Below are 21653 nucleotides of genomic sequence, written 5' to 3'. Positions count from 1 at the left end.
TATACTGTTCACATGGACACACCACTTGCAAGTCACATTTGCATTTTACAAACAGCTGTTTCCAGTAGCACTACGTCTCCTAAACCTCTTTATTCACAGTATTGATGTGAAGCTTTGTGTCTGTCTAATCTTTTCACTTTGTTGCAATCATTTTACTTTAATGCTGTATTATAGACAACATCTTTGTGTCGCGCCGACTCTAAAACATGTGCAGTGTCAATGACATTGGATTTTTGCTCCCTGCTGGCACTCAAAATGCAGCCCATAGTATATCTTACTGGTCTATATAGGCCTACTGCTTATAATAATCAGCTACTTCTATTTTTCTGATAGTGACATGATAACATACAAAATTCCCACACCCGAAATTTCAGGGCAAAATCGCCACTGAAGCAAATGCAACCAGCATCACGCGTCACATGTTCACAATCCAACATCTGAAATCATTGTTTGTTGTTACATCTATTGACAACATTAGGACTCACCATCACAAACACTGTGATACAATGAATATGAGCGCAACAACACTGCTGTAATACATCACTGCTTAAAACACTGCACTTATTGAACGACCAAAAAAAATCACATAATACAGCTTGTCACACAAATTCAGCTTTAGAAGTTATTGTCATTTGTCTATTACAGACGAAAATGTGCTATCTGCAAATGAAACTGATTGCCCCCAACCACTTGCCAACACAAGCATGATTTAATACATGACATCAAGTTATCAAAAAAATCACCTTTTCGTCATACTGTCTCACCCTGGCGTGGCTTCAAAGTCTGATCACACGCCATCAATCACAACAACTGTATCTTGGACATATTTGGTCCAACCAACTGTAAGACAATACTTGCGACCTGATGACATCTACAAAGACACCATGACTTAACATCATAGCGCCACCTGCTGGCTACAGGAAGTGACGCGTTTATTCTTGCTGCACAGCTTAAAACGCACGCAAGTCAAAGACATGCGCTTGTTCATCAATCGCTCTCTCTTCCCCGACCGCAACAGACTTGAAATTGCCTGTGCTCGGGCCCGTTAGTGCTTCAACGTAGCCCTAGTTGTTATTAATATTAGTCACAATAGAGCACCAGCATCTTGGCACATTTAGAGATAAAAAAAGGATGCAATTATTTTCCTTAGATTCAGAGATTTCCAACCTCCTCTATGTGCTATATTAAACTGTGAGAGACCGAGTCTGGCATTCAAGCTTTCACTTGATCGTTTGTCAGCATCTGGATACTTACATCTGAATCCCTTTCTCTCACTTTCTGCATTTCCTCATGCAGTTATAACAAGGATCGATACCAGGCGAGGGATACATGTGAGAGGGGGGAGCTTGACAATGGAACTGAGCCCTAAGTCAGTTACTTACAAATGCATTCCATTTTCTGAAGATGTTGGACCTGGATAACATGAATTTGAGAACAAATGGCTGTCAATGCATAATCCAGTAAAGTCTGAATTTGAGCAATTTGTCATGTTTTTCAAGGTATCAGCTAATGTGAATTGTGCAAATGAAGGTTATTGAAAAACTAGCATCAGAGCAGCTAGACAGCTATGGTTACCATGCTTGTTTAACTGCTTCCAGAACTCCCTTCCCCACCACAAACACCAAAACAAGGTGATAATAACAAGTGTTTGTAACTGAACTGTGATTCCGTCTTAAACTATATTACTGTTATTTAAGAGAAATATGATCAGTTTTGTTCATCGCAAGAGCAACGCAATATTGGAAGTCTCGTTGATTTAAATTTAATTTAAATTGAATGTATCTGCAACTGTGGGGATTACGAAATACATTTTTTAATAGATCTATTTTGGGGGGGGGGGATTTGAGAGAGTGTTTTTACCCATCAGATATGTTTCCACCTTAACTCAAATCAGCAAATTGCAAACCCCATACATTAATTCAGCATTTAATCCATTTTTATTCTTAAACATTCGTCTGTTAATGAAAAATTATACATGACAAGAAAGAAAAGAATAAACCACTCAAAATATTGAATTAAAAATAATTACTCTTAGTTTTGTAAATAAATATACAAAAGTGAACACATCAGCACTTGTTCCGGCTTTCCAGCTGCAAATTCAATAACTGAGTGTGTGGGTGGGGCTGGGGGGGTTGTTCTTGTTAGCTTTAAGAATACCTTGTTTACAATCACATCATGAGGTGCTGCAGTTTGTTCTGTACAACTGTTCTAGTACAGTGCCCATACAATAACAGACTGCAGTGTGACAACAGACATTACTCAGAATATAATTCACACTCTGCCTCAAATAGATCCAGTCAGAGGCTGGTGGAGCAGAGGTTGAAGAGCTTTTGTGTCACACCTGTTTCCTAAAATCCACAAGAACAAGAGCAGCAGAAGAGGAATATGTCTTTCTAAACAAGAACAAAGGAACAGGCAGCCCAAAGACTTCAAAAGTAAATAAATATGATCAAATATATAAGCATAAAATGATCAACTGAACTAATGCAGAAATATTTAACCATGAAATTGTAGATAACCCAATACACTAAGAGGGATTTTATCATTATTATGAAAAGTTGTTTCAATCTTTACAAATCCTCTTGTTTCTACATTAGAATCAAGTCTGCAACCACTGCAGTGCTCTTTAGCTGAATGCATCAACACTCCTTGTAACAATGCAAACGTGATGTAGGTTGTATTTATCATGTCATTAGATTTGCAGGTTAGAAACCAATTTATGGTGCCAGATCGAGTCAAGGTTTTTATCTGCATTTGTTCATCTGACCATTTATTTCCTAATTCATTATTGTCATACATACTTTAAGACATACATTCAAATCAGAGGATAGATTACACCTAGTGAATATTGTATTCTCAACTACAGACCATGATGGACAGGAAGCTAATGATTTAGCCGATGAATAGAAGCATACATTAACTTCTGCAGCTGCTACTCATGTGAATATGTGATATATTTGCACTGCAGCATTGTTCCCATTTTGTCCCATCGCTACAATACGTGTCTGTCTGTCTCCGTTATCTTTAATTGTGCATGTTATTGCACTGTGGAGATAATGGATTCAGTTACAAAATTTACACATATTTAGCCTCAGCTTCTTCAAAGAGCTGCCTGTGTTCTCTTGTTGTACCTAAAGATTAATGCAAAATTCGTTTTATTTATTGTTAATATTGTAACAAGATATAGTTTGATTAATCTCAATCTATAACCCACTGATTTAAAAACAAAAGACATTGCTGAGAAAATGTTGGCACCACATGAAACTCACAACCTTCCTATGATTCATCCAACTTGTGAGTGTCTGACTATGTCGGGCAATGACAATCGAACAATTCATAACATCAAGCACTTTATTTTTAATATAACTATTTCACCTAAGTTATGTGAAAAAATAGGTTTGTTCTGTTACCTAAAATATTCTTTCTATACAATATAATTCATTGTTTTCGGAGAGCACCACTTTACCAGCATTGACTGTACATTGTTTGGTTTTTATTGATGCTCTGTTTGTGTATATGTGAACTCTCCTTATAGATCCAAATGAATACATACAGCTTGTCCCTTTTGTTAAGTCCTGAACAGTGTGATCAGTCCGTTTTTACAATACGAGGACAGCAAGTGGGAAAACCTTTGGCAGCAGACATGAAGAAACGTCAACAGAGAGAGAGATTTTCCATATTTTCACCTGACAGTCAAGAATATGTTAACAATATGCAATGTATTATATGAAGGCTAAATGTCTTTGTCACATTTCTACCTTTATGGAAAAAAGAATCCAATCAAAATATCTTTCATCAGTTTTCTTATTGAAACGTCCGCCTGATGAACTAATTAAAAGCTGAGGAACTAATTCAATGAAAAACATAAATTACATATATTACAGCTTACTTTTAGCTGTAACAGAGCATATAGACTATAGAGTATATAAAAAATTAAAACTTAGTCAGTCCATCATTTACGTGACTAACTGCCCATGATGCATTTAGGGAAAGTGGTGAAGAAAATACTCCTTATTGTGATCTCATTTGAAAATAATACTTTTACATAAGTCCTTGTTTTTTTTAATGAAGCTTTTCACAATAAAGTAGCCATCTGGAAACAGTGATCCAACTGAGGCTCTAAAGTCTATAAATATAAAGCATAAATATTCCACGTTGATCCAGCGAAGTCTGTGAGAAGTGTTCTAGCTTTAAACAGTCAATATGACAAATAAGAAAAGCTGGACAGTAAGACCAAAGAGGAGCTGTGTCTGTTTTAGTTTTCTAATTCGAATATGACAGGGAAAAAAAGCTTTTGGCCTTTCAGACACCTCTTAGTTAAACCACTTCAAAAAAAGCATGATACCAGACATAAAACCAAAACCTTCAGCTCTGTATCTCAACACCTGCGGTATTTGACAGAAAACATTAATCTGACCAAGGTCTGCAGCACAAGCTGACTCTGAACCTTTCCTGCTCATCTCCGATGTCCCTTCTGCTTCTTGTTCCTCGCAGGGGTCCTGATTGGCTGACTGGCACCTCCGTTTTCCAGTGACATGGAAACCGGTGCTGACGGCGGAGAAGTGGGAGAGAAGGGCTCCGGCTCTCCATGAGTGCCCGACTTGAAGGGCCCGGCAGAAGAAAACTTCAGGGGACTAAAGGAAAAAATTGTTATTACAAAAATACAAGATTGTTTAATAGAAATAAATGCATCTCCTAGGTTATATAAGAAATTTTTAGAGACATTAGTACAGATCAAGTCTACTTAATTATCAATACATTAGCTTCTTGTGTATTGATGATGAATCATGCTAATGCTTTGTATATGAGCACAAAGGACGTAAAAAAGTTCAAGGTTATAAATAACTTGAATTACTGCTCTGTGGTTGTATGCACAGTTTCTGTGTACATATTTCTAAATACTTTTTTTCTGTTTCATAAAAAGGTCATTTTGACTTTAACTCTGACAACTGAAACATAAAAATAGCTTGAATTATATAGCGCCTTCAAGAGACCCAATGACAAAACAGGATAGAATATGTCACATTCACAGTGACATGAGGACACTGCGACCTTTACCTTTGACCTCCAGGCACCAAAATCGAATCAGTTCATCTTTGAGTCCAGTGAATGTTTGTACCAACATTTGAAGACATTCCCTCAAGCTTATCTTAAGATATCACATTCAAGAAAAACATACATACTTTGCGAGGCCAACATGAACTTGACCTTTGGATCAAAATCAGGAGATATAATGGTATGTAAGTAAAGACGGACGGACAACTCCAAATCGCTGGCCTGGAGGCATCAAAACGTTGTGATGGCTTCATAGATGGGAATTCATGTTTTGTGTGTTACCTGATGGGTGTGCGTGGGCTGCTGTTGTGTCGGCGGACAGCTCGTGTTCGGGGTTCAAATGAGAAGCCTTCTTTTAGACTCTCTAGGACCGATGGAGCCACGTAGGTGAAACCCTGATGGGGCACAGACAGTCACAATTAATTCTGTGTAAACGCATAAGAGCCGCTTTTTTTATTTAGGGTGTTGAACAGGAAGGTGCTGGGAAAGAGGCACTGACACAGTACCTTACACAAAGACATTTGTAACTCTTGATTTAGAGTTGTCAGTGGTTTCTAGAGCCTAGATATAAACTTATAAAAAATAAGTGTGATAAGGAAGACTGTCTCACAGCGAAGGCAAGCTCTGCACTGTGGCCGAGGGAGGTGTCGTCAGGACTGTCCACTGGTGTCTGTCTGGTGAACCTGACGTCAAACTGGCTCACATCCTCATCCGAGTGCTACAGAGACCCAGACAGGGGCAGTTGAAAGTTAGACAGAGGAACAGATTTATTAAGGTGATTGAAGATAGGGATGAGTGGTGTGTGTGTGTGTGTGTGTGTGACACAAAGACAATGAGAGGTCAGGGAACATACAGGGGATGTACTGTACAGCAGAGTTTGATGAACAACAGGCTTATTAGTAACTCAAAAAGATGTTTCATAGTATAAAGGAGACAAAATGACATCTAGTGACTGACCAGCTGGGGCTTGTAAGGCGGCTCCACTCTCTTGTTAAGAAGATCATCCCAGTTAATGTGCCTGAAGAAAGGATGTTTCTACAGAGGAACAAAGCATTTGTGTTTGGTTGGTTGTTGTAATAGGTTATGTTTAAAAAACATCTGCACATTTATTAAATATATGGATTCTGCAATTATACTGTCCTCAGATCAGTGTGTGCAATCATTGTTTCACTTTTCAGAGGCTAGATACACAAACACTCTTACTGTATGTCATGCATTGTATATATTCTGTTAAGAAGATATTTAGAAGAGATGTTAATTTTTGTAAACTTTGTACACAGTGTTTAATTGCAGAAACAGATTTTCTGACTATTAATTCAGATACAGATTCAAAGGGGAAAATAACAGTAGATCTGAAATTGGTTTGGTCTTCTTCCATTTAACATCTTATGATGTTGTTATGTAGCATCAGAGCATTCTGATCAGTGTTCAGTGTCAGTCAGGTAATTGACATCTATGCAGAATAGTCTAATGGGAACTTGCTCATGGCTTCAAGATGAAGGACCAAAATATTTTCAGGGTCAATGAGAATAGAGAACAATGATCAAATGAGGAAACTGGGCTGTACCGCATGTCTGCCATTTCAAATTCTTGAAATGGCAATAGATACCACGTGTGTCTTTATTCACATAACAGTGCATCAGTGTCAGGTGTGTTACTGCTGCACCCGCCTAGTATCTGTTTGATTTGCTTGCATAGCTCCAGTCGGTTTAAGTTTTTACCTTGCCTTGATGGAGAGAAGTACTCGACCCAGGGAGATTGTTTAGAATTATCACAATTTCAGTATGTCCTGGGTCGTCACACAGGGATTTTAATTTATTTCTAGTTTCATAAGAAGAATCATAGTGAAAACATGCTAAAACCAGGCAGAACGCAGTGACACTACTCACCTGGATATCAGCACAGTCTGAATTTTTTGAACAAAGTCTCTGGGCTGGATTCTTCTTCAACAGCTGAAAAGATAGACATGTCAAACTGATATTATTTGATCTGATCAGTTCATTTATACAGTTAATGCCAACATTGGTCTGACAGTGGCTCCTTATACCCACCTGAATTAAAATGATTTGTCTTAACTGATCTACATCTCTGTTTCAGCATATGCATTGTTTTTAAGTATATTTAAGCTGGAGGTTGTCATTTTCTTAAATTAATGGAAAAGAATTGTTTTGTTTTTTACAGGATTTCTTGTATATGCACTTTGCAGAATCATCATCGAAGATCCTGAATGATAGAATTGAGTTTCCATTCCTTGTTGTGAATTGTTTTGTTAGATATGGTCATCAAGACTAGAAACGACTATATAAAAATACCATATATATTTAAATATATACAGACTTTGTATAGAAGATCAAATATGATCCCAGTTCTTGTAATTCAAATCACAGTTGTGATGGGCTGTAATGAACATAAATAACCACAACTGGCAAAATATTTAAATTCTCATACTTCAAATCATCATCCCATCAACAGATCATGACATTATAGCAAAAAAGAAAAGAAATGTATTAATGTTGTGTATGAAAAAATAGAAAAAACCTTTTAAAGACTTTCAGAGAATAAAATTGATATCGGATCCTGAATGGAGGAAAAAAATGCACTCTGATATAAATTGGCAATTTCTGTGTTGTAATGATAATATTTACAGCAGTGTTAATTTCGTTGACGAAAACTATAACGAAAAATATTCGTTAACGAACTTTTTTCCATGACTAAGACGAGATGAAGACGTAACTAAAACGGATTCTTTGAAAATAAAAACTATGACTAAATCTATTTTAACTTTCGTTGACGAGACGAGACGTAAATGTTGGTGGTTGACTAAGTCACAATAAAAACAGAGTGTCTCCGGTCTCAGCTGCCCCGAGTTCAGCACCTCATATATTTTTAAGCTATTAGGCTGCAGCTATATGTTTTTATAGAAAAAGGAGTTTAATGTGACTATTAAATGTGACTAAAACTAGACTAAAATGTAATTCGTTTTCGTCGACTAAAACTAGACTAAAATTAAATTAGTTTTCGTCGACGAAAGGATAAAAATGACTAAATGTGAATAAAACTAATTTACATTTTTGTCAAAAGACTAAGACTAAATCAAAAATAGCTGCCAAAATTAACACTGGTTGACAGTGTGTGAGCGCATTTGGTGCATTTGCAGGATACAGACCTTCTTAATGAGGTCCCTGGCATCAATGGTCAGGTATGGGGGTAGGTTGAGTTTACACTTCAAGATCTTATCAATGGTCTTCTTCCTGTTTTCAGCTGTGAATGGAGGCTGGTGGAAAATCAGAGGAGTGTGTCAGTGAAGGAAATAAACAGACTTCAGCAGCCATTTCAAAATAATGCTGCTTTTAGAAATGTGCTCAACTCCAGAGAATAGAATGTTTGAAAATAAACGTAGCAATGAGTTTGATCCTTCTGAGTATCTGCTGACTTTATGCTATAAAGTCAGTAGAAACACTGGAGGAGCTCATGTGTGAACACAGCAGGAAAACCCCGGCTGGATAGACATAAAAATGAAAAATACAAAAAAACAAATATACTCCTGATCAAAATCTTAAGACCAGTTACAAAATTGCATGAATTTGCATTTTGCACTGTTGAATCTTAGGAAGGTTCTAAGTAGAGTTTCAAAATGCAAAAAGAAGAAATGGGAACAAGAGCCCAAAAGTTGTGAGCAGGCAATTTATTGAAAACAACAATTTAACTGAAGTAGGCTGTTCATCAGCTGATCAAAAGTTTAAGACCACAGCTAAAAAAAAAAAAAAACCCTCCTAAAACAGAAATTAAAGTGTCAAAAACTGACTCAGTAATGAGTGGCTCCACCATTATTGTTGATCACTTCAAAAATTCATTTTAGCATGCTTGATGCAAGTGTTTCCAAAAGGCTAGTGCGAATGTTGCGCCAAGTGGTGAAGATGGCTTCACAAAGGGCATCCACTGTCTGGAACTGAAGTCCATTTTTGTAAACTTCCCTTGCCATCCATCCCCAAATGTTCTCAATTGGATTAAGATCAGGGGAACACGCAGGATGGTCCAAAAGAGTGAGGTTATTCTCCTGGAAAAAAGTCTTGGTCAGACGGGCATTGTGAATTGGAGCGTTGTCCTGCTGAAAAACCCAGTCGTTACCACACAGACGAGGGCCCTCAGTCATGAGGGATGCCCGCTGCAAAATCTCCACATAGCCAGCTGCTGTTTGACGCCCCTGCACAACTTGGAGCTCCATTGTTCTATTGAAGGAAAAAGTACCCCAGATCATGATAGCGCCCCCTCCACTTCGCGCGTAGAAAACATCTCAGGTGGCATCTCCTTGTCATGCCAGTAACGTTGGAAGCCATCAGGACCATCAAGGTTACATTTTTTCTAGTCAGAGAATAAAACTTTCTTCCACCTTCGAATGTCCCATGTTTGGTGCTCCCTTGCAAAGTCTAAACGGGCAATTTTGTGGCGTTGAAGGAGACGTGGCCTTTGAAGACGTTTCTTGTTTTTGAAGCCCTTCCTTCGCAGATGCCGTCTGATGGTTATTGGGCTGCAGTCAGCACCAGTAATGGCCTCAATTTGGGATGAGGATCGTCCCGTGTCTTGACGGACAGCCATTTGGATCCTCCGGCTCAGCGCCGGTGAGTTTTTTTTGGGTCTACCACTTGATTTTTTTGTCCCATAACCCTGAGGATCTTTTAAGAAATGCTAAATGACTGTGTTACAGTCATTTAGCATTTGAGGTATGCGGTCAGCTGTAGGGCTGGCTCAGGGAGTGTTTAGTGATTTAAGGCCGAAACACCCACTGATTCGAAGGCACACCACTGAGGATGTGTCCCAAAATTGACATCTTAACCCAGTCTAAGAAATACACCTCCCATGCCACTCTTTCAACATCACGGCAAATCATGTGAGAGCATACCATCTATTGGCACAATGGACAGTTTTAACATCTCGTCCCGTGTTTAATGATTCTGCGTCCAACCTCAGCAGCGATGGCATGTTGTGAGAGGCCTTGTTTATGCAGTTCAACAATCCTACCACGTTCAAAGACGGTGAGCTTTTTTGCCTTTGCCATCAAGAGATCTTCACAGTGTGATTACTTGACAGGAAATGACATGGAATCCAAATTTTTGCACAGATTTTGGCTTTTAAAGGCTGTGGTGCCTTTAAAGCTAGTGCAAAATGCAAATTCATGCAATTTTTTAACTGGTCTTAAGATTTTGATCAGGAGTGTATCTCCACATGAAAAAGGGAAGCCACACACATAGAGGTCACCGACAAAAATGTCGAGAGGTCACAGTGATAAGAGCTGACGTTCATGTCATGGTGTAGTTAACCAAAAACACATGATCTCCGCAGCAGAATTTATACATTACATCCTGCTTCTGTATGCTACACCACCCCTCACCTGAATCCGGTGGATAATGTTGTGTCTAAGCTGAAGATCTCCCACCGTGCTGTTAATTTGTGAAAGATAAACTAAGGAGCATGTCTGGAACCAATTCTAAGGAAATACTCAGCAGGACATGTCTGAGAACAGTTTAGGAGGAACACACTGGGTTGATCTGGGCCCCAGCTAAGACTGCCTCCATGCCGCAAACTCCACGTCAGAGGTGTGTGAATATGAGTACAGTGGGGAGATGTGAAGGAAGTCGATTTTTTTGCCCCCCAAATCTCCCAACTCAGTTTTCTCACCATTAATGTAATGAGGATTATGCGCTACTTCAGGCAGCAAACTCGAGCTGCGTTATCATTCATATGACGTGCCTCTCTCTCCGCAATCCTCAATAATACACACCCAACCAATTTGGCAGTCTATTTAAGCTGAAAAAAATTCCATCAGTTCCTTTGCTTGCCCTCTGTACTGAAGATGGCTGCCGGTTGTTTCAGCCCTGCCACCACCCAAGCATCCACCTGTAGACTACGACAGGGGCGTAATAAATATTTGCTCATTACTCCAATTATATATATTTAATCATATCTTGGGAGTGCTGAAGTCGGTTCTGCAAAGTATGTTCTGCTGGTGCAATAAACATTTCAAATGTGAGTTGTCTGACTGAAACAACTTTGGGCTCTAGCAGTTCTCACTTACAGATCCAGTCATCATATCATACATCAGGGCCCCCAGGCTCCACCAGTCTACTGCTCTGTTGTGACCCAACCTGGTCAGGATCTCTGGAGCCCTGGAACGGAAAACAACACACAGACAGGGGAGACATTCACAAGCAAACAAAATTAATAGGTTGTCAGTGTAAAAATAATACTAATTAAATATAAAGTCAAATAGCTTTGTTTGCTTCATTTACAACTTGCATTCCCCCATAATATCAACTAGTTTGTAAGTGAAACTTGTATTATAGAATTCCACAGCACCAACAAGAGCAGAGCAAATATTATGAAAGTGTTGATAATATTTATTTGTTGTTGTGGTCACATAAGTGCTAAAAATCTTGAAAATGAGAGTAAAGCACTGTGTGTGTCTATGAGAATTACCCACATGTATTCTATGGTGCCACAAAAGGTGTGTGTGACCGATCCTTCGTGAATCGATTCCTTACAGAGGCCAAAGTCAGTTAGCTTGATGTGACCTATAAACAGAGAAAGACCCTTTATTATTGCAAACAAAGGCTACATACAAGTCTAAAAGTCACGTGTCAACTCAACATTGTGACCCTTTGTTTAGATACAGGACTGTCTCAGAAAATTAGAATATTGTGATAAAGTTCTTTATTTTCTGTAATGCAATTAAAAAAACATTCTGGATTCATTACAAATCAACTGAAATATTGCAGGCCTTTTATTCTTTTAATATTGCTGATTATGGCTTACAGCTTAAGAAAACTAAAATATCCTATCTCTAAATATTAGAATATCATGAAAAAGTATACTAGTAGGGTATTCAACTAATCACTTGAATCATCTAATTAACTCGAAACACCTGCAAGGGTTTCCTGAGCCTTGAAAAACACTCAGCTTGGTTCAGTAAACTAAATCACAAGTATGGGGAAGACTGCTGATCTGACTGCTGTCCAGAGGACCATCATTGACACCCTCCGTCAGGAGGATAAGACACAAAAAGAAATTTCTCAAAGAGCAAGCTGTTCACAGAGTGCAGTTTCAAAGCACATCCACAAAAAGTCTGTTGGAAGGGGGAAATGTGGCAGGAAACGCTGCACAACCAAGAGAGATGACCGCAGCCTTAACAGCATTGTGAAGAAGGGTCGCTTCCAGAATTTGGGGGAGCTTCAAAGACAGTGGACTGAAGCTGGAGTCCAGGTATCAAAAGCCACTGTTCACAGACGTGTCCGGGAAATGGGCTACAATAGCCGTATTCCCATGGTCAAGCCACTTCTGAACTCATGACAACGGAAGAAGCGTCTGACTTGGGCTATGGAAAAGAAGCACTGGACAGTTGCAGAGTGGTCCAAAGTCCTCTTTTCAGACGAAAGCAAGTGTTGTATTTCATTTGGAAGTCAAGGCGCCAGAGTCTGGAGAAAGGCTGGAGAGGAGCAAAATCCAAGTTGCTTGAAATCCAGTGTGAAGTTCCCACAGTCAGTGATGGTTTGGGGAGCCATGTCAGCTGCTGGTGTTGGTCCACTGTGTTTCATCAAGTCCAGAGTAAATGCAGCTGCAGGGTTTCCCCCAGCACTATCTTGTTAGGGCGGCCGCCTTAACAAGACTAGGGCCCCGCCTTGACTACCAATGTATTGAAAAAAAAAAAAAAAAAAAAAAAAAGTTGAAAAAAAAAAAAAAAAATGGCATTGATAATTCTCAGGTAATACTGTTACATTAGTCGTGCCAATAAAGTTTTTTGAGTGTAATTGAGACGGCGACATCTGGTGGTTGAATATATTGTTGCATAGTCTATCATAGTCACCTGTCAATCTACCGCCAGTGACGTGCGGTGAGGTCAGTGAGTGGGTAGGCACTGAGTTCTGAAAGCCAGATTTCTCTAAACCTATATATTGTTAAATCAAAAACAATAAACAACAAACAGGCACGCACGCCGATTTCAAATAAGTTCCTCCCTTTCTTTCTTTCTTTCTCTCTCACTCACTCACTCACTCACACACACACAGACGGGACGTATATGAAAGGTCACGACGGTGACTTCAGGTTTGCCCGTAGCCTACTGTAGTTTGGTCTAAATGATTAAACATCGCATCCATCGACTTAACGGACCCGTCCCTCACACCGAGGGCAGAATAAACGTAAGGCAACAAGTCAAACCTTCGCCGATTCAAACTACCGGTACCACTTCTATTCAACTTAAAAATAAAAGACAGCATTCATCATTATGTAGGACTACAGCATAACTGATGGCAACTCCACTCCATAAACTTTCTTAATAGATATAGTACCAGTAGCATATGCCCCATGGACCTGTCCAGCATCAGAATGTAACCATTTATCCACATTGCAGAGCTTAGGTTTGTCCGTCAGTAACAATGAAAACACAACTGCTCAATTGAATATAAAATGCAGAATGGATTGCACTCGGTATCAATTCATCCAACTTTATTATTAAATAAACCCCCAAAAAGTTTCTGACTCACCAATCTGACTCCCTGGCTGTAGAAATAAGCAATACGATAGTAATCCAGTGACAGTCTGACTGACAGCACAGCTAGCTAGCATCCTTCCGTTCATGTAGGCTACCTGTCCGTTTGAAATGCTCGAACATTGTTTGTCTCTGTTGCTGCTGTACACCGTCCAAGGCTGGCGCAGGCCTTTCTCTTGCTATTCATTCTGTTCCTTTTTAAATTATAATCCAATTTGTTAAAATTCCTCCAGTCTGAAATATCTGCGGGCACGGACACGGCAGCTGCAATGTTGACTTAAAAATCCGCGGGGGTAACGCGACGTGAATGAGCATAGCCAACGTAATGACGTTGGCCTAAAGGCCAATGTATGCTTCTCCGTTTTGACGGACACGGACAGATAGGACCGCCTTCTCCAACGTGGAACGCCCTCTCCGTGCCTCTCCACGGCTCCTCGGAGAGCTTTTCGTGCAGCTCTCCTTTTTCTAACTACACGTCGAAATGGCGGAGAGCCCACGGATAGCCCTTGGCTGTGATTGGTCCGCTAACGCCAGCATTTCGGAATGTAAACTTCCTGTTCCATTCCCTACATCACAATAAACCAAAATCACAACTACGACTCTATAATTAATGTGACAAGTGTGTTAAGCCAGCGGCGTTGTCCGGCTGACGTTGGCTGGTTAGAGCACTTACGGCACGTGTGTACGGTCACATACTGTTATAACGAACTTTCATAACGTGGCTAGCGGGCTAACCACCATGCTAACTGCGGTGGGAACAGCGCAAAAACCCGCTGACTTTAATCCCACGGCTCATGACACTCTTTCTCAAACACCGTCAGGTTAGAAGCAAACACTTTAGATCGATACTAACTAACGGTAGTAGTTAGTATCGGGTGTCCCTGCTGACTGTAAGTGGAAGCTGGGGGGAAGCTAGATGCCTCCTTGTAGCTTCAAGCTGTTGCAGCTGTTGAATTAGCAACGCAGTTTGGAAACAAGACCGGGGAACCGCTGCGTTAAGACACGATAACATAAGCATTATGACCCGCTGGGTGTCACTTTATTCAGCAAAAACTGTCGCGTCATCAACATCCTTTTTCTGTTAGCTGCCATCGTTCACTGTGTGTGAGGAGCCGGGAGGACGTAAATAAACCAGCGTGGACTTCTTCTATATACCTCATGAGGTAGGCTTCTCTAAGCTCGACTTCAGTTGCGCCATCTACTGTTCTGGCGGTGAATTGTTTTCACAACAAAAAGGCTCGTAGAACTATAAATCAAAAAGGGTCCGTCCGCTCCGTCCGTCCGTCAGTCCGCAACGGACTCGGAGTAGCATACATTGGCCTTAAGCTGCGTAAATGTCTAGTAATATCTCGATTTTAATTGGTCCATGAATGATATGTAACGTAAAGGCTTATGTGGCATACCATTTACCACCAGTAACTGGTGTACTGACCATGGCATTACTGTCCTCGATTGGCCTGCCAATTCCCCTGACCTGAACCCCATAGAGAATTTGTGGGGTATTATGAAGAAGAAGCTGAAGGACACCAGACCCAACAATGCAAATGAGCTGAAGGCCGCTGTTGAAGCATCCTGGGCATCCATAAACCCTAAGCAATGCCACAGGCTGATTGCCTCCATGCCACGCCGCATTGATGCAGTAATCCGTGCAAAAGGATTCCCAACCAAGTACTGAGTGCATTAATGGACATTTTCAAATGTTTGATTTTGTTTTGCTGTTATAAATCTTTTTTTTACTTGGTCTGAGGAAATATTCTAATTTTTTGAGATAGGATTTTTGAGTTTTCTTAAGCTGTAAGCCATAATCAGCAATATTAAAAGAATAAAAGGCTTGCAATATTTCAGTTGATTTGTAATGAATCCAGAATGAATGACATTTTTGTTTTTTTTTTTAAATTGCATTACAGAAAATAAAGAACTTTATCACAATATTCTAATTTTCGGAGACAGTCCTGTACAAGCTAGCATGCATGGCTAAGAGAGAAGAGAAAAGAGAGAGGGAGAGAAGAAGAGCGGTAGAGGGGATGGAATGTAGACTTGCTCATTGTTCTCCATTTTGACTAACAGAGTTAATATGAAATCCATTATAATCTATTAAAACACATCATTTTAATTTTAAATTATAAATAGACATTGCCTTTTTCATGGCATTTAATTTTTTAATTAGAAATATTTGTTTAAATATGAGGGAAGAGAAATTTAAACTTTCAATGCTCACTTGATGAAAATATTGACCCAAGTGTGACCTCTTTTTTTCACCAAATTGGAACCGAAACAAGGTGTCAAGCAGGAACTGAGTCGATGAGCATCATCTGAATCCATATAATTAGGGCCCAAGCACCAACGGTCAAATTTTGATTACACGCCATAAAAACACAAGCTTCTTTATCTCTGGCATATTTGGTCCAATCAAGTCCAAATTAGACATATAAGACAAGACTCACCACCTGATGACGTCTACAAAGAAATCATGACTTAAAATCACAGCGCCACCTGCTGGCTACAGGAAGTGAAGCGTTTATCCTTGCCGCATAGCGCAAACCGCATGCAACGCGGAGACATGTGCTTGGTCATCGATCGCTCTCTCTTCACCGACCGCAACAGGCTTGAAATCGCCTGTGCTCGGGCCTGATAGTGCTACAACGTAGCTCTAGTTTTAATCATATCTACCCAATTCTATTTCCATAAATCTGAGAGCTATACTCGATTCTTAACAATAATAAATAATTCAGTACATGAGTTTCACAAACTATTAGAAGCTATATTTATTATTATTCACAAGGTTTCTACTTCAGTCAATAGATTTTTTTTTTTTTTTCAAATTTAGAAAAGGAACTAAAAATGAATTCTAAGTCATTATAGCAGCCTCACTCAGATGGAAAAATGATAAGACTGATGATTAGTTTTGACGCAGTGAGTGATTATATTTACATATACAGTATTTACCTTCGTGATTAAGCATGATGTTTTCAGGTTTGAGGTCTCTGTAAATGATCCCATGCGAGTGGAGGTGACCTATGGCCAATGTGATCTCTCCTAGATAGAAACTAAACACACACAGACGCTATTTAACTACACAAAGTAAATTAAACAGTAGAAATAATTTCCACTGAAACAATATCATTACCAAACTTAAGTTGTACAAGATAGAAATTACAACTTATACACAAATAGTGAGTTGAAATGAGGACATCCTTACCATGCAGTGTCTTCCATGAAGATACCTTCCTTCTCCAACTGCATGAACAGTTCCCCCCCTGGTGAAAGAAAAACAGTACACATTGGTGAAAGATTTTTACTCCCATTCATTCCTTTATACATATTTTTTCCTACAACCGCTTCCTTGCTATGCAATCAAAAATTTTGTTGCCATAAATTTTAAAAGTGAAGGGATTTGATTAGCTTTGCACAATTGCACTAAAATTAGTCCATGGCATTTGTCTCTCCTCTGCTGTTTCTAATCCTCCACATCCATATGTCCATCCTTAAGGAACCCTTTCTTACCACTTAGACACTCGAGTATGAGGTAGAGTTTTCCCCCGGTCTGGAAGGCGTAGAGCAGATCCACGAGGAACGGGTGTCTCACCGTCTCCAGGATCTCCCGCTCTGCTCGTGTGTGAGCAGTGTCTTTAGCATTACACACTATCTTAGCCTTATGACAAACATGTTGAGAAGAGGGAAGAGAGGGGAAGAAAAATAGGTGTGTGTGGGAGGGTGGGGGATAGGACAAATACATGGAGAGGAAATGATAGGTAAATAAGTGACAAGGTAGGAAATAAAAATGAGAAGAGTAATCGAGGAACATCAATGCAAAATTCATATCGGATGAGTTGTGTATCAAGAGAAAGTTGTCAGCTCCTTCACTGTACCTTTTTCAGCACCTTCATGGCAAATATCTTCCCGATCTGGGCTCCTTGAACCTTTCTCACCTGGAAAACCTTAAAGAAAGACAGAGGTGAGTTGTAAAGAGTAACTTAAAACTGTGCTGAAAAGGATATAGTTTCCGTAGTGCAAGATTTACTGATAATAATTTTGTCTCTGATTTAAATTGGTGAACTGGTTATGTTACAGAGTCTTAGGCAGATATCAGCAATAACGCATTTTTATGAATTTATTTTTCTCCCTTTTTTAATTGACATTTACATAAAACCTTATAAACACTTAATTACAATGTTACTGTGTTACGGGATACATTATAAAACTTTTGTTAGAAAGAGAAAGATCCTTTAAAACGGCTACATGTAAACACCAGCATGCAAACACATGCAGACACACACAGATACATGCACATACACAAACCTTGCCATAGGCTCCTTTTCCCAGCACAGTAAGAAGCTCAAAGCAGTCAGGCCCAACTCTCTCACTGTCCCTGTTGACGCTCTCACTGGTCAGTTCCACCTCCTCTATCTGACCACTAAGTTAAAGGATGAGAATGACACAGTAACACAGAGGGTAAGGTTTAAAACTACTAAAAATTACATTCACCTGAGAAATCTAAATCATTATTTTCTGCATTGAGGTGATAACTCAAATCCATGTACTGTTAGTCTGAACAACCCCAAAATCCTAGTGCCTGCACAAAACCGACAAAGTAATAATGTCACATGTATTACTTAAAACTAAAAAGTATCTCCCACTGTCACAAAACCAATTCAAAACACAAACTGGCTCAAGAAACACATGCAGGACAATTATGCTTCAAAGCCATTTTTAGACATGACCTCCAGAGGATGTCCGGAGAATTCATATATTAACACCACAGTGAGAGTTGGAATAGCAAGTAGACCTAGGACTGCTTTTTTTCCCCACAAATTCGTAACTCAGCATACTGACTGGTGCACTTCAACCCACATAGTCCACGCTGCTATTTTTATTTTATTTATTGTCCTTTCATGTTTTTCTGATTTTATGTTGTACTTGTGAGCCGAAAACAATCTTCCTCCCTTGGTGGACAATACAGTTCTATTCATTCATTAGCATATTAATTCAACTGTCGAGATCACAGACACTAGCATCTACCAGTGTCTTCTACGTGTATGGCTCTGCTTTTTGGCTCTGAGGTATTTGTTTTCCTTTAGTTTAGTATCTCCTGCTTTGTTCTTACATCGGCTCCTCTGGACATTCTGCAGACTTTATACTGGGGGGCCCTTAATCATACATTTGCATTCACTCATACAGCCCCTCCGGAGAACGAGGTTCTGTGGAGTCCTGTGTATGTCTGAGAGAATGCAAAATGATTGGGATTTGAAAGTAGGCACTCATTTATTCAGAAAAACTGCAATAAAAAAATTCTAAAGTGAATGCATTAAATAAATACATTTAAAATAAATTATTAAACGTACTTCTCTGGTTCTGGCACGGGGAAGTCACAGACATCATCCTACAGGCAAGGAAAAACAAGCCAAGGGGGTTGAACAATAGGGACAAAGGTAAATGACAAACTGAAAACCAATTCAAATGACCAAATGAAGAATTCATCTTACAAACACAAGCCACCAGTAATTAAGTACTGTATACGGAAGTGTATTAACAATTTTTTCAATTTATCCCTGTGACATTCATTTATTGATCTATTGTAGTCTTATCTATGATTAAGGGATACAAACCTCTGCATCACTGATGTCCTCCGTCTCCAAGTCTATGTCGAACACACCCGCCATCCTGAAATAGACACTGTACAGTGAGTCTGTTGGGCTTCACAGAACCCAAGACTTTCACCTCATTGGGGAATGTTGTATCGCCTTTGTACGTACAAGAAAAGTAGACCTTCAAGTAACACTGCAGCATCCCACGTGTTTGCTCTCAGTGAATTATCTGGAATGCAAACTGCTGCTCTGCCACCTTTCAATGAACATTATATTCCATGTTTCTGATTATCGTTGATTAGTTTACTATTCATCAAGAAGTTTGAGAGAGACTTTCAGGGACAACTGGTGTCCTACTGAGTTATCTGGTGGTTTATTGTGGCTGTTAATAAAACAGCAGCGTTTACTGAACAGACGGAGCAGCTGATGGTGTGCTTCAGTGAATACAGAAAGAACGAGCCCTTTCAAAACATGACGCTGGCTTAGCCTCCACCACCAGGTGGTTATTAGAGTTAAACATGACACAGCTCCATCTGAGACCTTGACAACATGTTAACACTTAAGAAACAATTCTTGACAATCGTTTCTTAAGTGTAAACATGTTGTTTCAAGTGAAGCTTAGGCTTGTCCCACACTTTCGGAGTCAAAAGCGTCGTCACAGAGCTAGCAGAAGCTCTCAAGTTAGCATGCTAGTTAGTCACACGGCAACAAAAGCAAGAGTGACCATGTCAGCAAATTCCAAGGAGCTGACCGACTCCCACAGTTGGTCTTCTAACTAACTACGGTGCCACTCCTTCCCGTAAAAGCTCAGACTGGTTAAACTGGCTGACATCATTAAATGTTAGCCACTACCGCGCTGGTAGCAGGTTTGACAGGTAGCTACAAAACATGCTAATGCTAGCTAGCGGTTCACCTGTTAACGCTCTTACATGCGGTGGAGCCTCGTCTGAGTCTGTAGTCCGAGAGTTTAACTGAAACAAAGCTACTTTTCATAGACCAGCAGCTATAAAGCACTCGTTACATTTAAGTAAAATAACGTAACAGCGGTGTTCAGGTCCCCTTCATACTCTGTGTACAGCATGACGATTTCTTCCTCCTCCTCCTCCTCCTCTTCTTCTTCTTCTTCTTCTGTGAGGCTTAACGTCAGCTGGCATACACAGAGTCGCATTACTGCCCCCTTTCGGTTTCATTCTTATTCGTCCAGGCATTCCCCAAGTGTGGGCTGCAGCCCCCTGGTGGCCTGGCAAGCCACTGCATGAGGACCGTGAGAGGTCATCAAAAAGTGCATAAATAAAACAAGTTTCAGATTTGTAAGTAAGCCCAAAATTACCACGAAATATGTATGATTGATTTAAAAGAGTTATTTGCACAGGTGATGAAACAAAGCTATAACATTTTTTAATTCCAAGTTATTCTTATTATCATGGTATTTGCTGACCGTCACATTAACACCTGAACGCAACATTAGTGGGGAAGCCTATAGGTGAGGTAGAAGATGAGATCAGTGTTGCCAACTTAGCGACTTTGTCAGTAAATCTGGTGACTTTCAAAATCCTCATGCCGACTTTTTTTGTCAAAAGCTACTAACGACAAATCTAGCGACTTTTCTGGTGATAATGGAGACTTTCTGGTGTTTTGGAGACTGACGTGAAAGCACGTATCGTTCTGCAGTTACTGTGAGCCCCTCTGGCGTCCCAACGCACTCACAGGCAGTCAGTCTCCCAGTAGCAGGAGTCCTGCTGTCAGAGCAGAGAGGAGAACCACACTCCGCGTCCTCCAGACTGCAAATGAATCGCGCATGCGCAAAGCCACCGCTGATCCTGCCCTGGCAGAGCGGGATGTAAGCGTCAATGTATCTTCACTGTCACTGGAAAATATGAGTCATCAGTCATTGAAATCAGTCTCTTCATCGATGCAGAGTCCACATCTCCCGTGTGGAACGTGGTGAAACTGAACCCTTTCAGGGCCCTGAAAACTAAACCAAAGCATTAGAAGAAAAAAAAAAAGATCCACAGAGTATCTCTTGTGGATCATTTTGCCGGTCCCAAGCCCGGATAAAGGAGGAGGGTTGGACATAGAGGTAGAAGTTGCACCCCACATAACAGCCTTTCGATTAAATTTGATATTCTAACATTTAACACACATCACACATCATCCTGTGGCAGACATCATCCTGCTGCGCACATCGACCTGTGGGGCACTTCATCCTTCGGCGCACTTCATCCTATGGTGCACATCATCTTGCGCCGCACATCGTCCTGCTGCGGACATCATCGTGGGGCTCACATCGTCCTGTGGCGCATTTCATCCTTCGGCGCACATAGTCCTGCTGCACATCGGAGCACATATCATCGTGCGGCGCACATCGTCCTGTTGTTGTGCACATCATCCTGCAGCGCACTTCATCCTGCAGCGCACATCACCGTGTAGCGCACATCATCTTGCAGCCCACATCATCTTGCAGCGAACAT

General features: G+C 40.1%; 1 protein-coding gene across 3 annotated transcripts; it reads right to left on the bottom strand.

Annotated features, from left to right (window-relative positions):
• Positions 1-1918: 1918 nt before the first annotated feature.
• Positions 1919-20296, bottom strand: LOC133953666 (ribosomal protein S6 kinase beta-2-like). Of its 3 annotated transcripts, none has more exons than XM_062387704.1 (16): positions 20250-20296; positions 19204-19258; positions 18940-18977; positions 17897-18011; positions 17467-17535; positions 17102-17249; positions 16797-16854; positions 16544-16644; positions 11534-11624; positions 11129-11219; positions 8222-8329; positions 6945-7007; positions 6013-6090; positions 5666-5773; positions 5338-5450; positions 1919-4634 (listed from the first exon to the last, which is right to left on the bottom strand). In XM_062387704.1, exons 1-16 carry the CDS (start codon positions 20261-20263, stop codon positions 4457-4459), a joined length of 1428 nt encoding a protein of 475 aa, XP_062243688.1. In that variant the 5' UTR covers positions 20264-20296; the 3' UTR covers positions 1919-4456. The 3 variants fall into 3 exon arrangements, with proteins under 3 accessions (XP_062243688.1, XP_062243687.1, XP_062243689.1); XM_062387703.1 differs by having other exon boundaries at positions 20096-20291; XM_062387705.1 differs by having other exon boundaries at positions 20112-20291.
• Positions 20297-21653: the final 1357 nt, after the last annotated feature.

The sequence above is a fragment of the Platichthys flesus genome, chromosome 5, assembly GCF_949316205.1.
Source record: "Platichthys flesus chromosome 5, fPlaFle2.1, whole genome shotgun sequence".
NCBI lineage: Eukaryota > Metazoa > Chordata > Actinopteri > Pleuronectiformes > Pleuronectidae > Platichthys > Platichthys flesus.
The sequence above is the reverse complement of the archived record's forward strand: the minus strand, read 5'-3'. Positions and strand labels throughout refer to the sequence as shown.

Coding starts and splice junctions, on each gene's coding strand:
- LOC133953666 (XM_062387703.1), bottom strand. CDS start 20,175: ATGAAAAGTAGCTTTGTTTCAGTTAAACTCTCGGACTACAGACTCAGA. Junction 16,645..16,796: donor TTCATGGAAGACACTGCATG/GTAAGGATGTCC, acceptor GTGTGTGTTTAG/TTTCTATCTAGGAGAGATCA. Junction 8,330..11,128: donor ATGATATGATGACTGGATCT/GTAAGTGAGAAC, acceptor ATTTTCCACCAG/CCTCCATTCACAGCTGAAAA.